We start from the raw sequence: 20,889 nt of genomic DNA on the forward strand, positions 1-20,889 counted from the left end.
ATGTTCTGTCTCTCTCTGTCTCAAAAATAAATAAACGTTAAAAAAAATTAAAAAAAAAAACTATAAAACATTATAAACAATAAAAGTGCAGGTAAAACCTAACTAAAAAGTTCAGTGTTCCTCTCCAAAGTCGTGTTATTCAAATTGGGTGATGTGTCGATGAAGATCATATGACTGAAACAAAAGGAAAACTATTTCATTCCGGTGGTAAGAGGAAGCTGGATACCACTAGAAACTTCCTCAATCCTTAGGAGAGGGAGAATTCGATTTAGGAAGGTACAGTAATAATCACTTTAGATGCCCTGAAGTTTACAGAACGTAGGTTCATCCGTCCTGCCCACAAAGGAGGCTGAGAGACAAGAATGAGTGGTTTTTATTTGGTGGAGATATTAACTTGACATTGTCCCCCTTGCTTGAAAAGCGGTGATTAAAATTGAGCCAAGAAGTGAAAATTAGGTAAGACAATTTTTATTTCTGAAGGAAATGAAAATTACCCCGAAAGGGGCGCGCGCATATATACACACACTTATTACCTGGAGCCGGGACACATACAGAAAAGGAAGACACAGAAATGGAAGGGAGTTTTAATGGAAAAAGAAACTGCTGATGGGAAGGTTCAAATCTACAACAACGCGGTAAGAAGGGCTCCTGTTAAAGACGCGATACAAGGGGGAAGGACAAGTCTTTAATCCCGCCTAACTGGCCACCCAAACGGAGAATGCTATCTTCCCACCGCATCGGAGAAGACACTTCGAAAAGCACGGCTGAAAGGTGGAGTTAAAACCCGAAGTGTATTAGTGGGTTTAGGGAACATTAAACCTCGTAATTGGCTGTCGGGCCTGCACTCCCGACTCCAGAAAAGCCAGCGCTGCGCGTCCTCTCCAGAGTTCTCGTCACCGCCGGGGTCCGCGCTCGCTGGGCGGCCTTTCCTACGAGTTTCCCGGGGGAGACGCGCTCATCCCGGCACCGGGAGCCGGCCGCCCAGCCAGAACGCACGACTGAAACACGACGGTGAGGCGCGACATCTCGGCAAGCGGGCGGGTGGTCAGCCGGGCACCCCCGCCCGGGAGGGCCGCGCGCCGCCAGACCCCGACCCGGCGGAGGGCACGTGGGGCGGCCGCCTCGGGCCGGGCCCCTCCCGGGCTCGCTCAGGGTATTACTCGGGCGCCGCCGGACCAGACGGCCCTCCCTCCACAGGGCCGCCCCGCGCGCGCAGAGAAGGCGGAGCCTCGGAAATCCGCGGCGCGCCCAGGGCCCAGATATAAGCGTATTTCACAGCCTCCGACTCCGCCTGGGGCGATGCGCGCGCGTGGCTGGACCAGGCTCCCCCGGAAGATATTTTAGCCAGTCTCCCACTCTTCCTGCGCTGGAGACCGCCAGGTGAGTAGCCCTCAGAGGACACTGAGTGTCCAGAGCGTGTTTTTCTTGTTTGTGTTTTAGTTCTCGAACACCAGAGGCCGTGGCTACTGTGGGCTACGTTAGCACCACCAAGATGCTGAGAACCATCAGATCCCACTGGCTGGAGAACATAACCACATGCTGAAAGTGCACACTGCCTGTGGCTTTTTTTACTTACCAGGCAGCAGCTTGTTATCTCATCCTTGTTGTTGGTTGCATCCTTGTTATCTCACCGAAGACTTTGGTGATTTGTTGCCCTAAAAAATTGATATCAGAAAGCCACCATTGACTTTAGCCTCCCTTCAAGAAATGGACACCACCAGTGGACAGAGAAGGCGGGTACCTTCCTTAGCCACATTAACCTCTGTTTTCACTGAAAGACAGAAACCCTATTTCCCTACTCTGTAATGGGGCCTCCACCTGACATTGTGGCTGCTACAAACTGCTGTCATGAAATTCTGGCTTACTGTTTCTGAGTTCAGAATGAAACATTTAACTTTAGCAAATATCTGTTTGTCTTCTCTGGGCCAAGCAGGCATGGGGACAGGAAATGCAAATATGAACTAACTACAGTTTCTGCCATTCAATACCTCAAAATCCAATGGATCAGAATATACTTAACAAGTTACTAGGTAGAGTGATTCATGCTGTACTAATGACGTGAGCAAAGTGACTGATTCACAAATTTATATTTACTAGAATATTAAGATCTTTAGAATTATAACCCTATTGAGTAGATGTTTGCTTTTTTTTTAATTTTAATGTTTATTCTTTTTTTAATTTTTTTTAATGTTTTTATTTTTGAGACAGAGAGAGACAGAGCATGAGCAGGGGAGGGGCAGAGAGAGACACACACAGATTCTGAAGCAGGATCCATCCAAGCTCTGAGCTGTCAGCACAGAGCCCGACGCGGGGCTCGAACTCATGGAGTGTGAGATCATGACCTGAGCGGAAGTCGGATGCTCAACCAACTGAGCCACCCAGACGCCCCATAATGTTTGTTTATTCTTGAGAGAGAGAGACAGAGTGTGAGGAGGGGAGGGGCAGAAAGAGAGGGAGACATAGAAGCTGAAGCAGGCTCCAAGCTCTGAGCTGTCAGCACAGAGCCAGAGGGGCTCGAACTCATGTACCATGAGATCATGACCTGAACCGAAGTCAGGTGCTTAACCTGACTGAGCCACCCAGATGCCCCTTGCCCTTTTTTTCAAGGATTTCTGAAAAAATGGGAAGAACTCAGTGATACAGGTCTGTCTTGGAGTCTACTCCAAAAGTTGCTGTGCTGGATATAGAAGGTTGGCACTCATATCGATCCCTACCTGCTTCCAGCATGCCTTATTGTATAGGAGACACTGGAGAGCTAAAAACACTTCCTTAGACTCCAATCCAGCCAAAGTTCTAGATGTAACATTGGTGTCTGGCAAGTAGATGAACTTGTCTGAGCTTTTGAAGGCAGAGGTGAGACAGAGGCCATCTCCTTGCTACTTTTTGCTGTTTTCTCTTGGCAAGGAAGGTCCAGGATTTGCCAGTCCTAGTCTCCAGAACTGTGGGTGTGGGGAGGGGCTTACAACAGTGGTGACAGCCAGACTCAGCAGCATCATATTGAATCACCAGCTCTGTGGCCATCAAGAAGCAGTTGAGGGAAGTGGTGAACATAGTCTGTGTTCCCTGCCCAGGCAGCTTCCAGATCCCAGCTTCTCGGACTCATAGCTACAATGGTGTCCTTGAACTCTGTAGTCCTTGTGGAGCCTTCTGATTGTAGCAAAAATAGTACATTCCTCAACAGTTCATTTACTACTGTTCTAGAAGTCATTCCCAGAGGCCCAGTCTAGAACCTACTCTTCTAACCCTTTCAACAGTCTCTAGCCTTTAAACAATTCACTTAATTCCCTGTGTAAAACCTCTTCCTGCTTAAAATACCTGAAATGGTTTTGATGTTCTGCACTGACTGATGAATATGTTTGCTATGTGGCCTGTAAGAGTCACATAAACCTAATCCCTTCCTTTTTTTTTTTTTTTTTTTTTTTGAAAGAGAGAGAGAGAGTGAGAGAAAGCACGTGCATGAGCAGGGGAGAGGGGCAGAGGGAGAGAGAATCTTGATCCCACAACCCTGGGAGCATGACCTGAGCCAAAATCAAGAGTTGAACACTCAATGGACTGAGCCACCCAGGATCCCCTAATCTCTTCCATTTCTTTAGAAGGGAAATGAAACCAAGAGATTAGATTCAGGGGCTTGCAATGATGTGAATGCTTTCTTTTGGGCTCTGCCCTCAGCAGTTGCCATAACTAGCTGTTACACCAGATAAACTCCAAAATCTCAGTACCTTAACATAGTAGAGGCTTATTTCTACTCAGGTAAAGTCCAATCAGGTGTTCAGTGGGTGTCATTCTACTCAGTGAGGAACCCAAAGTCTTTATATTATGGCATTGTCATCCCCTAAAACCTTAAAAGTTCTTAGTTTTCAGACATTAGACAGGGTATGTTGTAGAGGGAGGTATGTTGTAGGTTGCATGAAAGTTTCTTATAGGTAAAAAATGGAAGTGGCAGGGGCGCCTGGGTGGCTCAGTCGGTTAAGCGTCCGACTTCAGCTCAGGTCACGATCTCGCGGTCGGTGAGTTCGAGCCCCGTGTCAGGCTCTGGGCTGATGGCTCAGAGCCTGGAGCCTGCTTCCGATTCTGTGTCTCCCTCTCTCTCTGCCCCTCCCCCGTTCATGCTCTGTCTCTCTCTGTCTCAAAAATAAATAAAACGTTAAAAAAAAAATTAAAAAAAAAAAATGGAAGTGGCAGACATTACTTATGCCCACATCCCATTGGCCACACCTCAGTGACTTGCCACACTAACATGTAAGGGAGACTGGGAAATGTCTACTATCTGTGTGCCCAGACCGCACAGGAAACTGGTTTGATTGACATGTATCAGTCTCCTTCCGTCCCTCAAGAACAGACTGCATCTCAGTAATCTTTGTATCTCTTGTGCTTTACACACCACAGAAAATCAGTAAAAGTTTGATGAACTTCACCAACTGTAAAGGGATAGAGTTGTTATCTCATGTGCCTAATATCGAAACTTATCACCCTTTACTATGGTTGTTTAAGGAATGAGCTATCATCCTCTGACTACATTACAGCCTTTGAGTGTGGGAACTATGTCAGACTGTTCACTTTTTTGTGTGTTTTTTTATTGAAGTATAGTTTACACACAATGTTATGTTAGTCTCAGGTGTACAACATGATGCTTCAACAAGTCTCTATGTCATGCTATGCTCACAAGTGTGGCTATATCTGTCACTGTACAACATTATTATAATCCCATTGACTGTATTCTCTATGCTGTATCTTTCATCCCTCAGACTGTTCATTCTTGAATCCCTGGAACAAGAGCTAAAATCTGGCAAGAGTTTAATAGATGTTTGTTAAATAAATGAATGAATGAGTCCACAGAGAGAAAAAAAGAGGTACAGAGTTAGTCTACATGAAGTTAAAAAATACTAATTGAGAAAGTGACATTTGAGTTAGATCTTGAATGACTAGTAGAATTTTACCAGATAGAAAAAGCAAAAAATGAAACCCCAGGCGGTAATAGTAGTGCTGTTTTGTTGTGGTTGTAATTGCTTCATGAATAGACATTTAGAAAACCATCAAATGTTTATAAGTCCAACTTGTTATTATTCACTATTCAAATATTACAACCAAACTTCAGGGATAGGGAAGGAAAAATATATAACCTTACAATCTCTGTAATCTCTATTGACTAAAAGAATGGCACTAAAAACCTTGGTACTGATTTTTTTAGCTACTTAAATATTCTTTTCTGAATATTTTTGATAAATAGCAACACAGAGGCAGTATTCTGATTGTTCATCCTCCATGAAGATTTTGCACCACGTCAAGAAGCTAGGGAAACACATATGAGCTAAAGGTTCCCCATTACTGCTCATCAGAGCTTCTCTGAGCTGGCTCTGCATCAAAATCATCTGTTGTATTGGTTAGGCTGCTTTTGGCTGCAGGTAATAGGAAATTCAGCTAAAATTGACTTCAAAAATACAAATTTACTTTTCTTACACAAGGTGTGTGGAGGTAATTGGATCCGGGGTTTGTTCTGTAGCCCAATGATATCAAGATTTAGTTTGCTTTCCATGAGCTAATTTTGTCTTTTTCTTCATGGTAAATGATGGCTGCTAGAGTTCCAAGAAACATAGTCATCATCCTTGGCCCCATCCCCTCCCCCCACCCCAAACACACACAGATACACAGTTTAAAGACAAAAAGAGGAGAGGAAAAAATAAACAGTAACTAAATAAATAGATAGATGCAATTTTAAAAATTAAAATTTTGGAGCACCTGGGTGGCTCAGTCGGTTGGACATCCAACTTCGGCTCAGGTCATGATCTCATGGTTCGTGAGTTCAAGCCCCACGTCAGGCTCTGTGCTGACAGCTCAGAGCCTGGAGCCTCCTTCAGATTCTGTGTCTCCCTCTCTGTCTGCCCATTCACTACTTGGCTGTGTCTCCCTCTCTCAAAAAAAAATAAAAACATTAAAAAAATTTTAAAAAAGAATAAAGGTACTGCGAAATTGTTAAAAAAAGTTAAAATTTTTAAATTAAATAAATATTTTTTAAAAGGAGAGGATTCTTGCCTCTTTTTGGGGGGTGAGGGAGGAGCAATATCATATCCAGTGGTCCCCAACAGCCTTGCCCACAGATTTCATTGGTGAGAAGTGAATCATGCCCAGCCCTAAACCAACAGCTGGCGTGAAGGAATGGTGTTACAGAGATTGATTTAGACCAATAATGATTTATCACTAAGGGTGGGGAAGGTACACACTGACATACCTGAGTAATGGCTCTTAGGTAATAGGTTGGGTTGCCCCACTTGAGGAGATCGAATCTTTGGAATCAGATTTTAGTAGGCCTAGAGGTAATATTTTAAATTTTAATTAAATGCATTTGTCCTTGGGAGAGAGATTAGAAAGGAGAGAAGCAAGTATTGGGTCCCTTCTTACCTAGGAGTAATTTCCTTATATTCGTATCTCATTACATAGTGTTTTACTTCACGATGATTCAACCAAATCACTGTATCAGTTAGCCAAATAGAACAGTACTTGTTTTCCTTTGGTTGCTTGGTCTCATATGGTCAGCACACCTAACACTTTCAGATAAGGTTATTTTGTTCAGGGAAACATTCTTAGTCATTTCAGTTAACTAATTCAAGGAAATTTTAAGTCCCACCCTTCACTTGACCTGAATTCCTCACTGCTGGGTGGGTCTCCTTTTGGGGAATGAGCATTAGATCAGCAGTTGATTAGCAGAATCCAGAAACTGAAAGGTTTCTATATGTTCTACATAGACATATCAGAGTGAGCTTCCACTTCCAACACATGAATGGTTGAACACCAAAGGTAGGAGTTTTTGTTATAATCATTATAGAATACTTAATGGATAGTCATTGAGATGTTCTTTCAAATGTATAAATAACACATACAGTACTCCAGCCATATATGTAAATTCTCATTAAGATTACCCCATTAAGTGTTGGTCTGTCCCTACCTCAGACAGAAATAAGAATAACCAGCCTTTATCTATGTAATGATCCTTTAGCAGTAATTCAACTGATAGCAGTAAGCATATTTTACTTGACCAAGAGTCTATGGACATTCACAAATTGAGAGTTCTTTTATTTCCTCTGGAATATTACAGAAAGCACTTTTAAACATTTAGATTAATAAGATAACCTGAAAAAGAGAAGGCTGATTTAACAGCCTTCTGTATATGAGAGCATATTTGCAAAAGTTATTTTCAAAGTGTCCTTCACTTGCCAGGAGAAATAGGGGTTAGTGGACACGTCTCCTGCAGTCCCCTTTATTTGTCCCATTTGTTGGATTTCAGGGTAGGGTTTTATTTGATGAAAGATTCTTTTTTGACCTAAAAAATATTTGAAAACTGCTGTAGAAGATGCTAGGCAGTTCCCCATCGTCTCTGAAAACCCCCAAAACAAAAAATTAACTTAAATTGTAGCAATGGGATTAAGTTATCTAAAGGGAAATTACCAGATTTTATCTCTGAAAAATATTATTACTGAGGAAAGCTGTATCATTTTCTTTTCTCTAAAGCTTTAAGAATTACATAACGTTGTTTAAATGTATTTTGAATTGCATAAGAAAATCTTACTGTAAAAATCCTAACAATGCAAAAATACAGAGAATAAAAATGATATTCCAACCACTCTGATTCCATTTCCCTCCCCAAAGGCAACTACAATTTACAGACTTTTTTTCCTATTTATTTACCTGCAAATGCTCATACATAATGTTCATATTCTTTATCCGTGATTCTTCATCTGCAATTTTCTCTCAAATTTGGAGGAAAGACTTAGGAGATTGTTCTTTTCAAGTCCACAGCTCTATGATTTTTGTGGCATATGTTCCTAGTATTGCAATATAAAGCTCAAATTAAGCCAAGATGGTTTCTAAGCATGTAGATCAGTCCTGTAGGAAATTCTGTATACTGGGAATGCTAAAGAGAGGCATGAGTGACCAACAACCTTTGAATATGTTTTTAGAACTTGATCTACTAACCTTCTAGCAAGTGGGTAATCACAACAGTCATAACAGCCACATCCTTTGGCTTAGGTTAAACCACATTCTTCTGTTGAAATCTATATTTGAGTCACATAACTTTGATTAAATTAACATTATTGACTGAATTATGAAATCTGTAAAATTCCACCATTTGATGTGAGATAAATTTGTTTAATGTAGTTTATTGTTGTGTATCAATCAGAATAATACAACGTCTTGATTGAGAAGCAGAAAAAAAACTGTTGCTTCTGTATATAGGCACTTTTAATATTTATCTAAAATGTTCTTTGCCTTCCTATTTCTTAGTGTCATATTTTTATATACAAAAATCTCTCAAAGCATCTTAGTCTAACTGGATTTTTTATCAGATAAGATCGGGAGTGTTCAGGGTGGTATGACAGTAGACTAACTGGATTTTTTAAAAAGAGAGCTCCTTAATCCCTAGAATCTTAAGGCATATTTAAATGGCAAGTTGTTGCTTAGCCAATTAACTAATAATTTCAGAATATATAAGCAATATTTGTCATGAGAACAGAATAAAGTTCTTGTTTCATTTGTCACCAATGTTGTGCAACCTAAATGGACTAATAAAATATTTTGTTTATAATAAACTCTATCACAGTCATAACAATGGGAAAGAATAAAGCTGAAGGTAATACAAGATATAAAATAAAAATATTTTCCAAACTTATTATGGAATGTGTTTTCAAACTTATAGTTAATTATGACTATATGTGAGTGGGATTTTAAACAAAATATTACAGCAAAAATATATAAAAATATAATGCAGTGATTTGGTAGAAATAACCTGAAATCAAAGATATAGATTAAAGAATTCTCTCATTTCACAAATATTTATACAATTTTACTATGAGGCTTGCCTGATACTGGCTATGTTAGTTGAAAACAGTCATTTAGCTTCTCTAGGCTTTAGTTTTCTTATGTGAATATTAAAGAAATTGGACCAAGTAATTTCTAAAAACCTTTCCTTTCCAACTTTTATTATTCCATTAAACTGTAATTCTTAATGACTAGGAAATCAACTAGTTTCTCCACATTTCCCCACTTTTTAATTTCTCCATTCCAGACACCCAGTATCTCAGCTTAACAGCCTTCATGAAGTTCTACTGGGTCAAAAGATTTTAAAAGACTTTTATGAATACAGTAAAAAATTTTTTGTCTCATTTAAATAGCATTTATTACTTAAATAGCATTATTAAGTAGCATCTTGGTGGCTCAGTCAGTTAAGCATCCTAGTCCTGATTTTGGCTCATGTCAGGATCTCATGATGGGCATGAAGCCTGCTTGGGATTCTGTCTTTTCCTCTAAATAAATAAATAAATAAATAAATAAATAGCATTGTTGAAAACAAAGCATTTCACTTAGCTTTCTGGATAACTGACATCTATTTTATTGAATGCCACATTTTCTTTAACATTCTTTTTACATTGCTAAACCATGCTATATACTTTAATGCCTCTTAAAACCAAAAGTATTAGCACATCAGTTTTTTTTTTTCTTTTCATTTTCTTGAAGATGTAAAATCACCTTCCAAACATTTGTTATTATACAAGAGATCCTTCAGGGCCAATTCAGGTATGAAGGTTCTTACTGAGGATTCATTTGGTGGCAAATGACAGAAACTCAACTCTAACTAGTAAGGACTTTGTTAGCTTACCTATAACTGACAAGGAGCTGCTTCCTGTTAAATCAACAATGTGGTTATTAATTTGGGACTTTCCTTTTTTCTCCTTCTCCTTTCTCCTTAAGGATCTGCTTTGCTCTGTGGTCACTTCATTCTTTGGAAGGCTTTTCTGTATGTCACAAGGGTTGTCAATAGTGAGTCTGGGCTTAGCAACCCCAACAGAAAGAAAGCTCTTTCTCAATGGTTCCAGTGAACACCTTAAAGTTGACTTTCACTGGCCAGGTATGGATCACATGCTCATGCCTAAAACAATCAGTATGACTGGCCATACTCTCATTGGCCAGGCTTGTCCTCATCTCCAGAGCATTGGTAGAGCATGGAGATAAGGAACGTGAGGAGGACGTGAGTCTCATATGAACCACATGGATGGAGAATAGAGGAGATGTGGATTCCACAAAAGAAAATTAGTATGCTGTTATCAAAAAGCTTGTTGGGTGGGAGATGTTTGGGAGGCCAAAACTACAAATATGGAAAAGATAGATATCCCCACATTTTATAGCCTTAAATTCCTATCTTTCCATCTCCTTCCTGTCAGCTGTCACTTATGGTGCTTTCAGTTTGCCTCTATCACAATTTCTTCCTACATGTAACTTTTAACATCTTTTCTTCTGAGGGTTTGGAAACCAGATGAGGAGAGTCATTTGAAGTGTTTTTATTTTTGGTTTTTTTATTTAATTTATTTTTTTAATTTACATTCAAGTTAGCATATAGTACAACAATGATTTCAGGAGTAGATTCCTTAATGCCCCTTATCCATTTAGCCCATCCCCCCTCCCACCATCCCCTCCAGTAACCCTCTGTTTGTTCTCCATATTTAACAGTCTCTTATGTTTTGTCCCCCTCCCTGTTTTTATATTATTTTTGCTTCCCTTCCCTTATGTTCATCTGTTTTGTATCTTAAAGTCCTCATATGAGTGAAGTCATATGATATTTATCTTTCTCTGACTGACTAATTTCACTTAACATAATACCCTTTAGTTCCATCCATGTAATTGCAAATGGCAAAATTTCATTCTTTTTGATTGCTAAGTAATACTCCAGTGTGTGTGTGTGTGTGTGTGTGTGTGTGTGTGTGTGTGACTTGATATATATCAAGTCATTTGAAATGTTTTAAAAGTTAGTGGGCTCTGAGTGAGGACTTGAGAGCTTCTCTATAAGAAGTATAAACTTCCTGGGGCGCCTGGGTGGCTCAGTCGGTTAAGCGTCCGACTTCGGCTTAGGTCACGATCTCGCGGTCTGTGGGTTTAAGCCCTGCGTCGGGCTCTGGGCTGATGGTCCAAGCCTGGAGCCTGCTTCCGATTCTGTGTCTCCCTCTCTCTCTGACCCTCCCCCGTTCATGCTCTGTCTCTCTCTGTCTCAAAAATAAATAAAACTTAAAAAAAAAAATTTAAAAAAAAAAAAGGAAGTATAAACTTCCCACTTTTTAATGGACTTCATGATATATCTTATTCCCTTTAAAAGGTAATTTTTGTGTATGTTCTGATTTCTTTGCTGAAACCAACTTATTGGTAAGGGATATACTATTGTAATTTCAAGACTCAATGACTATGAACAGTAAGTGCCATGAACATGGTTGCTATTAGAAATAGTCATTTATACTTCTTGGTTATTTAAAAATATTCTCCATAAATGGCAGAATTGGCTGATTTTAGAAATTTGATAAAGGAGATGATTCTAGTAACACTGCTCAAGAGTGCCTATATGATTCTACTAATGAGCAAGTGAAGAAATGACAATGGTGAGTGTTCCATCCACCTTATCAAGAAGTTGGCCTTGAAAGAAAGAGGAAAAGGGAATTATCAAAGAAAATCAGTGGGATTAAGTAGTAAATTCTTCAACATGGGGCTGGGGGGACCTTGTCTTGTTTAATAAGGAAGGCAAAAAGAATCTTAGAGATTTATGTTAAGTAGGGAGAAGGAACATGAGTGGCTCATAACCAACACTATTGAATGCTTACCAGGTGCATGGTTGGAACCACTCTTATCTCCGTTTTATAAATAAGGAATTAGTTACAAAGAGGCTAAGAAATTTGGTATATAATAGAACTAGACTACAGACCCAGCTTTGTCTAACTCCAGACCCAGCAGATCATCACTTACTATATGAGGGGGTTATTCTCTACATAGGGTAAAGGGCAAGTGCCATGGTTTGGGAAATGATGTCCTAGCTCTCCCACTTCATTTGCCATTGCTTTCAGCCTTACACCTCATGCTCCAACAAAGTTTCCCCTGACATCCCACTGGATTCCATGCCTCCATACCTTCAAGACAAGGGTTCTCTGAGCCCAACATTCTTCCTATCAAAATGCCATTATTTCTCATTATGAGTCTAAATTTTGGAATAAATTTATAAATTTAAAAAATTATATCTACATACATACACACATATATATTATTATATGTACATGAACTTATTATATGTAATATAAAAACCAAACTGAAGGTTTTTTGAGATACCACCCTGGCCAACATTGTATTTTGTAAGGAAGAAAAATGGTGATGATGGTGATGGTGAGGGTGGTAGTGGTAGAAAGGATATAATTTTCTTGGGAATATTAAATGCAAATATCTTGGCACTTTTTTTAACATTTATTCATTTTTGAAAGAGAGAGACAGAACACGAATGGGGGAGAGGCAGAGAGAGAGGGAGACACAGAATCGGAAGCAGGCTCCAGGCTCTGAGCCATCAGCACAGAGCCCGATGTGGGGCTTGAACCCACCAACCGCGAGATCATGACCTGAGCCGAAGTTGGATGCTCAACCAACTGAGCCACCCAGGCGCCCCTCTTGGCACTTTTTTAAACAGAAAATTATTCCTTGAGGCAGGTGTCTTGTCTAATTAATCCTTATCTTTATAGCCTAGCATAGTGTATGGCACATATTAGACACTCAAATGTATTGATTTAGAGTTTCCCTTCTCTCACATAATTTTCCCTTTGCTTATACCAGGGTTTGTAGTTCGTGCTTCTATTATAATATCATTATACTTGTTGCATTAGAAGTAAGTTTGATTACTAGTAAAAATAACACTTGACTAACAATAGCTTCAACAATTAACTTGAAGCTTGGCATCCAAGACTGATGGAGCAATTAAAGGGTATCGTCAAGGAACCAGCTCCTCCTATCTTAATTTTCTACTCTCCTTAGTATAGGGCTTTTTCTTCTCGTGGTTGAGAGATGGTCACTGGCCCTCCAGGCAGTGTATCTACATTCTAGGAAGAAGAAGGAGAAATGTTAGAGGACAAAGAATAAAAGTATGATCTTCAAAAAGCCTTGCCTTATAGTCTGGGAATGAAAGTTCTCCCTAGGGACTCTCACTTATATCTCATTACACAGAACTGTGACACATGGCTATCTATAGCTACAGAAGTGGCCAGGAATTGGAGTATTTGGTTGTTCAGCCTATATAGCATGAGAAGCCAAGAGAGAGGAGATTGAAGTAGTTTACAGAGTCAAGCTATAGGTCTGTCCTACAGGTTTTTTAGTTACTTCATGTAAGTTTATTTTTCCTGGTATATCGTCAGCCTATAGAGAACAAAAAATATGTTTTTGTAATCTTTGAATTACCTACAGTGACTACCAACATGTCTCAGTTGTCTAAGACATTGTGGCTGCTCAACCAATGTTATTATTTTAACTTTAATTTAGAAATATGAACCAGACAAGAATTAGTGATTCTAATTTCTCTGAAAATGATGGAATCCATAGATTTTTCTTTGGTGACTCATTTCAACATTGAAAAATTGCCTAGCGCTTATGAAGGAAATTGAAGAAGACACAAAGAAATGGAAAAACATTCCATGCTCATGGATTGGAAGAATACACTTGATCTTAGCCAAAAGGCCAAGAAGCAATGAATTGGAAGAATAAATATTGTTAAAATGTCAATACTACCCAAAGCAATCTACACATTCAATGCAATCCCAATCAAAATTGCACCAGCATTCTTCTCAGAGCTAGTACAAACAATCCTAAAATTTGTATGAAACCATAAAAGACCCCGAATAGCCAAAGTAATATTGAAGAAGAAAACCAAAGTGGGAGGCATCACAATCCCAGACTTTAGCCTCTACTACAAAGCTGTAATCATCAAGACAGCATGGTACTGGCACAAAAACAGACACATGGACAAATGGAATAGAATAGAGAACCCAGAATGGGACCCACAAATGTATGGCCAACTAATCTTTGACAAAGCTGGAATGAGTATCCAATGGAAAAAAGTCTCTTTAGCAAATGGTGCTGGGAGAACTGGACAGCAACATTCAGAAGAATGAAACTAGACCACTTTCTTACACCATACACAGAAATAAACTCAAAATGGATGAAAGACCTAAATGTGAGACAGGAAACCATCAAAACACTAGAGAAAAAAACAGGCAACAACCTCTTTGACCTCAGCCACAGCAATTTCCTACTCGACACATCTCCAAAGGCAAGGGAATTAAAAGCAAAAATGAACTATTGGGACCTCATCAAGATAAAAACCTTCTGCACTGCAAAGGAAACAATCAACAAAACTAAAAGGCAACTGACAGAATGGGAAAAGATATTTGCAAATGACAAATCGGACAAAGGGCTAGTATCCAAAATCTATAAGAGCTCACCAAACTCCACACCCAAAAAACAAATAATCCAGTGAAGAAATGGGCAGAAGACATGAATAGACACTTCTCTAAAGAAGACATCCAGATGGCCAACAGGCACATGAAAAGATGCTCAACGTCGCTCCTCATCAGGGAAATACAGATCAAAATCACACTGAGATACCACCTCAGACCAGTCAGAGTGGCTAAAATGAACAAATCAGGAGACTACAGATGCTGGCGAGGATGTGGAGAAATGGCAACCCTCTTGCACTGTTGGTGGGAATGCAAACTGGTGCAGCTTCTCTGGAAAACAGTGTAGAGGTTCCTCAAAAAATTAAAAATAGAACTACCCTATGATCCAGCAATAGCTCTGCTAAGAATTTACCCAAGGGATACAGGAGTGCTGATGCATAGGGGCACTTGTACCCCAATGTTTATAGCAGCACTTTCAACAATAGCCAAATTATGGAAAGAGGCTAAATGTCCATCAACTGATGAATGGATAAAGAAATTGTGGTTTATATACACAATGGAATACTACTTGGCAATGAGAAAGGATGAAATCTGGCCATTTGCAGCAACGTGGATGGAACTGGAGGGTATTATGCTAAGTGAAATAGGTCAGTCAGAGAAAGACAGATACCATATGTTTTCACTCATGTGTGGATCTTGAGAAACTTAACAGAAGACCTTGGGGAAGGGGAAGGGGAAGGGGAAAAAAGTTACAGAGAGGGAGGGAGGCAAGCCATAAGAGACTCTTAAATACAGAGAACGAACTGAGGGTTGATAGGGGGGAAGAGAGGGGAAAGTGGGTGGTGGGCATTGAGGAGGGCACTTGTTGGGATGAGCACTGGGTGTTGTATGGAAGCCAATTTGACAATAAATTATATTAAGAAAGAAAGAAAGAAAGAAAGAAAGAAAGAAAGAAAGAAAGAAAGAAACAAAGAAACAAAGAAACAAAGAAACAAAGAAAGAAAAAAAGAAAAATTGCCTGGAGATTTCCTGTTTCATCAAGCCCGACCATTAGAGAGAACGATTTAACAGTAGTATTGCTTGGAATATTTGAAATATAACTCAGAAAACAGGGTGGGAAAGACATCATATAAAAATATGATAAACAAGGGCTTTTTCAGGAGAGGTAGAAAGTAAATAAGAATTAGTATAACATATTGTAATCAAAGAAAAGGTTAGCAATTGAAAGTTAAGAATAGTCTAATTTAAAATATTTTAGGGGCGCCTGGGTGGCGCAGTCGGTTAAGCGTCCGACTTCAGCTAGGTCACGATCTCGCGGACCGTGAGTTCGAGCCCCGCGTCAGGCTCTGGGCTGATGGCTCGGAGCCTGGAGCCTGTTTCAGATTCTGTGTCTCCCTCTCTCTCTGCCCCTCCCCCGTTCATGCTCTGTCTCTCTCTGTCCCAAAAATAAATAAAAAACGTTGAAAAAAAATTTAAAAAAATAAATAAATAAATAAATAAAAATAAATAAATAAAATAAAATATTTTAGACATTCAGAGTTCCAAGGGAAAAAATAAGTACAATTCACTCATTTAAATTGTTCAAATTGCTGCTTAATTCATTCATATAAATCTCAAGTTGATGCTACATATCTGTACTATTTCTCCTTCGAAACAGTTCCCGTTCCTCTCCCTTGTGTCATCTTATTTTTAATTATAAATCATGGGAGATGAAGATAAAGCAATTGAACATGAAGATTTCACACCATCCACAGGAATGGACCACACAGCCTCTACATATCAAGAAACACAGGTAAACCTACGATCAAATATAGAGCATTCCAACCATTTCCTTAAGAGAGGGACTATATATTTCCAAATCTCTGATACAGTTGTGTTCTCTTCATGCTCTATCACTCAATTAACAGTTCTTCCCATTTTTAATCCCCAAATTTGTACAGTAGGTGTGACTACCAGTTTTCCCAGATTCATTAGCAGCTGGCCCTACACGAGGCTGGAAAAATAGAGAGCCTGTGAAATGCTTTGTGTTCCCAGCCTCACCCCTAGAATGGTTGTGATTACTTCCCTCCCTTTTTATTGCTTAAATTCAAGTAGATGAATGAATTTGAATTCATTTTTACCACAAATAGTTATTTTTTCTGAACCACTTTAATATATTAACCAACTATTGCCTTGAAGGATATCTTAAGTAGGCTAATTTTTAAACCCAGTATTGTAAAACAAAATGAAATAGTATGTGTACCCCAAGGATTTATAATGCTACAAATAGTGACTCAATGGTAAATATTCCTCTAACATAATTCTTGTTCCAAGCATTCACTGATTAGCTATTAGTATAGCTCTGCATTTCCACTATAAAGTGTTAGCCTTGATTCTAGCAGTAAAAATTTGATTTGTGATTTGATGACTCGATAGCTATAAATATGTACAGCAGATATAACCGTTTTAAGTATTCTTAAATTGTTTTAAACACAGGAGGAAGCAGTTATGAACTCTAAAGGAATAGATGCAAAAGAACCAACAGAAGGAAGTAACCTCCTGAATAGCAGTGAAAAAAAGCTACAAGAAATACCAACTGAATCAAATAATTTGCGAAGACTAGGACAAACATTTGCTTGCCCTCCACATGGCTTGCTGGCTAGAGGGATAACAAATGGTATGTAAATGGTAAAAAATAATTCAGAAAGAGACGGTAAAAGATGAAATTGTTTTAATGAGAGATTCCAAAATAATATGGTTTAAAGAACAAAAAGAAGTTTACTTCTGTATACATAAAAACTAGAGTGCTATTGCTACTACCATTCCAGCTAGCAGGAAAAGAGCAGAGATCAAAGACATTTTCCTTTTCTGTCTGTGAGTAATTTCACAGGATTACATTTGGCCTCCAATGAGAAAAATGAGAAATCACCTGTAAACAGAAAGGCACTACATAAATGTTGGGTTTAATCGTTATTAAGTAATGCAACTAATGTTTGAACAAACAGCTTAATTTATGCTTCCAAATGAATCCATCATTTTGTAAGAATCTTGGTTTCCAATCCAACTTACTCCAGTACAACTACTATTACCTAAAATATTTGGGAGATTTTTCTTTTTTTTAATGTTTTATTTATTTTTGAGAGAGAAAGAGCACATGGGCAGTGGAGGGGCAGAGAGAGGGAGATAGAGGATCTGAAGCAGGCTCTGTGCTGACAGTAGAGAGACCACTGTGGAGCTCGAACTCACAAACCATGAGATCAACAAACCATGAGATCATGACCTGAACTGAAGTTGGACACTTAACCAACTGAGCCACCCGGGCACCCCTGGAGGACTTTTCTTTGGGAGTTTATCTCAGCACTATTTCACATACTGTCTTTGAGGAATAGATTTGGTTTTTGGAGGGAGCCAAACATTATTATGATATCAATTTGAAGAATAGATGGATATTCAGATTCAGTAATCCTGTTTTTTTTGTTCAGAAAGGAAATTGTGTGTGTGTGTGTGTGTGTGTGTGTGTGTGTGTGTGTGTGTGAGAGAGAGAGAGAGAGAGAGAGGGTGTGTGTGAAGTGTATATATTTTGTACATTGGAGGAAATGTAGTAGGAAAAAGAAGGGCTTTGAAAATTGTCTATAAATGCTGACTTTTTGTTAATTTTTTAAGTTTATTTATTTATTTTGAGAGAGACAGAGACAGTGCGAGTGGGGGAGGGGTAGAGAGAGAGGGAGAGAGAGAATCCCAGGCAGGCATTACATTGCCAGCACAGAGCCCAATACAGGGCTCGAACTCATGAAACCGTGAGATCATGACTTTGAGCCAAAACGGAGAGTTGAACACTTAACTGACTGAGCCACCCAGGCACCCTATAAATGAGAATTTGAAGACAATTTCAAAATGATATTGAGGAGCGACAGCACCACTAGAGTAAATACATATCTTCCCAAAGTAAATATGTTGAAGAATATAATACATTTGATCTAAAAGTTGTGTTTACTAAAAAATCAGACTCAGTTATTGTTATACTTCATTTGTGAGCTCTGAAAAACATTTTTACCATTCTCAACTGGGACAGTTGAAGCCCAGTTATACTCTAGGCTCTACATATATTTTTATAAAATGAGGTAAGTCTATAAACTAGCATGAGAAAAAAATCTCAAACTTTATTTAAAAAATGTAGAGAAAAACAGGTTCCAAAATATATACCAGTTGATAAGACAACATATAATTTAATACCTTTTCTGTCCTATTTATTATTTTTTTGAAATTTCACCATTCAAATCATGGCACATTTCTAGTTAAAACATTTACAGTAGAACAGATAGTGATTGCATTAGGGAAAGGGTATAAATGAATGATGTGATTTGGAGACTCATTTTTTAATTTTTTTTTTTTTTATTTTTAGAGAGAAAGGGGGTGGGGGACAGGCACAGGGAGAGGAAGAGAGAGAATCTTTTTTAAAAAAAAATTTTTTAACGTTTATTTATTTTTGAGACAGAGACAGAGCATGAATGGGGGGAGGGTCAGAGACAGAGGGAGACACAGAATCTAAAGCAGGCTCCAGGCTCTGAGCTGTCAGCACAGAGCCCAACGTGGGGCTCAAACTCACGAACCGTGAGATCATGACCTGAGCCAGAGTCAGATGCTTAACTGACTGAGCCACCCAGGTGCCCCAGAAGAGAGAGAATCTTAAGCAGGTTCCGTGCTCAGTGCAGAGGCAGACACAGGGCTTGATCCTATGACCCTGGGATAATGACCTGAGCCAAAATCAAGAGTTGGTTGCACAACCGACTAAGCCACCCAGGTATCCCAGAGAGTCATTTTTTAAAAATTCTATGATCGTTGTCCATAAAGGTGCCTGAGAAATGCGAACTCATAATATATAAACACCTCTTCACTTGTTTTCCTGTGCTTCTGTTGCTTAGGCTTACAAGATTGTTCTTTTTTTTTTTTTTCCCCTATACTCCTTCCTGTATCACTTCAGTATATTTACATATTTCTCTTAAGTAAATCTGATTTTCCAAAATCATAAATGAGAAGCAAATTACTAACTGAATTAAATGTGATTTAGAGAAACCCTGTAAATATACACTTACTATTTATTTAGAACTGCATTTTGAATATGAAAAAGGAAAGGAATGTTAGAGGTTTAAAAGAAAAGTGGTCTTGAAGTGGAAAACTTAATTCTACCTTTCTGAATTTTGTACAAAACTGATTTTGTGCTATGATAAAGTAAATTTTAGTAGTTTAAAATTCCTACTTTTCCATTACACTTCCCATACTATATAGAAATTTCAGCTTCTCTACCCAACTGGAAGATACAAAAGGCGCTTTAGTTATTTCATAGCATCACAGCCTACAAAATCTGTAATAATTCTGTGAGGGTTAAAAAATGGGACATTGGATTTGATCTCTAGCAATGGGGTAGATGACATTCAATGAACAGCCCTCTCACTTATGTCAATGAAAACATCTGAAAACAATATTTTATGTCTCTTTGAATATACCTTTTATCTGTCAAGAAAACAGGAAATCATCAGACATTAAAAACAGTATGACTAGGAGAGATAAATAAGCACTCAAGCTGGCTTTCGCTCTGTGGCTTCTGCAAAACACCAGTGAACTTGAGATTCATTTTGAGAACCATGAGAGTATAAGAGGCTATGCATGGGTCTGCCCAGGTTGGGAGAAAGAGGAGAAATCACTCCTTCTCACCCATACAAAGCTGGAACCCAATGTAATGATGCATTTGAGGTAAACCTGCCCTGCAGAGGGGGCCCGCAGCTAAACCTGACTGTCTGAACTGTAGTGCTGTCTGGGCAAGAAAAGAGTCTCCACTAAATATGTGTAACTTCATGCTGATCTGTGTTCCAAAGTCACAGAAAAAAACCTCAAGCTGAAAATATATCTAAAAGTAGTCCCGGATTGTTAAGATTGTAAGCACATGGTAGGGGCAAATTCATATCCTATCTGGGAAAACTGACATTCAACTCCAGCAATTCCCAAAGATTAAGTTTCAGGGAAGAGCTCACTGTTGCCAAAAACAAAAGCAACAAAACAAAAACAAAAATCACAACATGCACAAGGAAACACGTTTCAAAAATTTGCATTATCAGAAATAAAAAATATTTTCAATAACTATGAAGAAATTAAAGAGGAGGTAACAAATATAAGTATAAAACAAGAAACTATTTACAAAAATGAACACATTTCAATAAGCACCAACTTCTAGAAATGAAAGATATAATAAAGTAATTGAAATTTCAAACTCAGTAGATTAGGCAGATTAAGTGAAAAGAAAATTGGTAATCTAGTAAATAGGTCTGAAGAGATTACAATGCAGTACACACAGAAAAAAAATGGACGATATGAAAACTGGGCTTACCCAAATGGAGAAGAGACTGTGACTGTTCAATGATTTAATCATAGTTCCAGAAAAATACAGGGAAAAGAATAGGGAAGAGGAAATATTTGAAGAAATAAAGACAGAATGTTCCAGAATGGATGGAAAACATAAATCCTAAACAAACTAAAAGGAAGCCATATGGAAATTAACATAAGTACTGAACAGATCACACTGAAATTGCAGAAAACCAAAGAAAAAGAAAGATCTTAAAAATAGCCAAAGGAGGGGCATCTGGGTGGCTCAGTCAGCTAAGCGTCCGACTTGGGCTCA

General features: G+C 38.7%; 1 protein-coding gene across 4 annotated transcripts in view; it reads left to right on the top strand.

Annotated features, from left to right (window-relative positions):
• The first annotated feature begins 103 nt into the window (after positions 1–103).
• The window catches only part of SLC9B2 (solute carrier family 9 member B2), a 51,596-nt gene continuing 30,810 nt past the window's right edge, over positions 104–20,889 (top strand). For 3 of the 4 annotated variants that reach the window (XR_002071776.2, XM_019416176.2, XM_019416186.2), the window contains exons 1-3: positions 104–1,380; positions 15,895–16,029; positions 16,713–16,893. Coding sequence is in view for 2 of the 4 variants with exons in the window: in XM_019416176.2 (XP_019271721.2) it covers positions 15,940–16,029; positions 16,713–16,893 (271 nt within the window). In the remaining 2 variants the exon portion in view is untranslated. The remainder of the gene's footprint in view (positions 1,381–15,894; positions 16,030–16,712; positions 16,894–20,889) is intronic. The other variant, XM_019416198.2, reaches the window with a different exon arrangement.

Source organism: Panthera pardus, unplaced genomic scaffold (genome assembly GCF_024362965.1).
Source record: "Panthera pardus isolate Hobbes unplaced genomic scaffold, ASM2436296v1 HiC_scaffold_13, whole genome shotgun sequence".
NCBI lineage: Eukaryota > Metazoa > Chordata > Mammalia > Carnivora > Felidae > Panthera > Panthera pardus.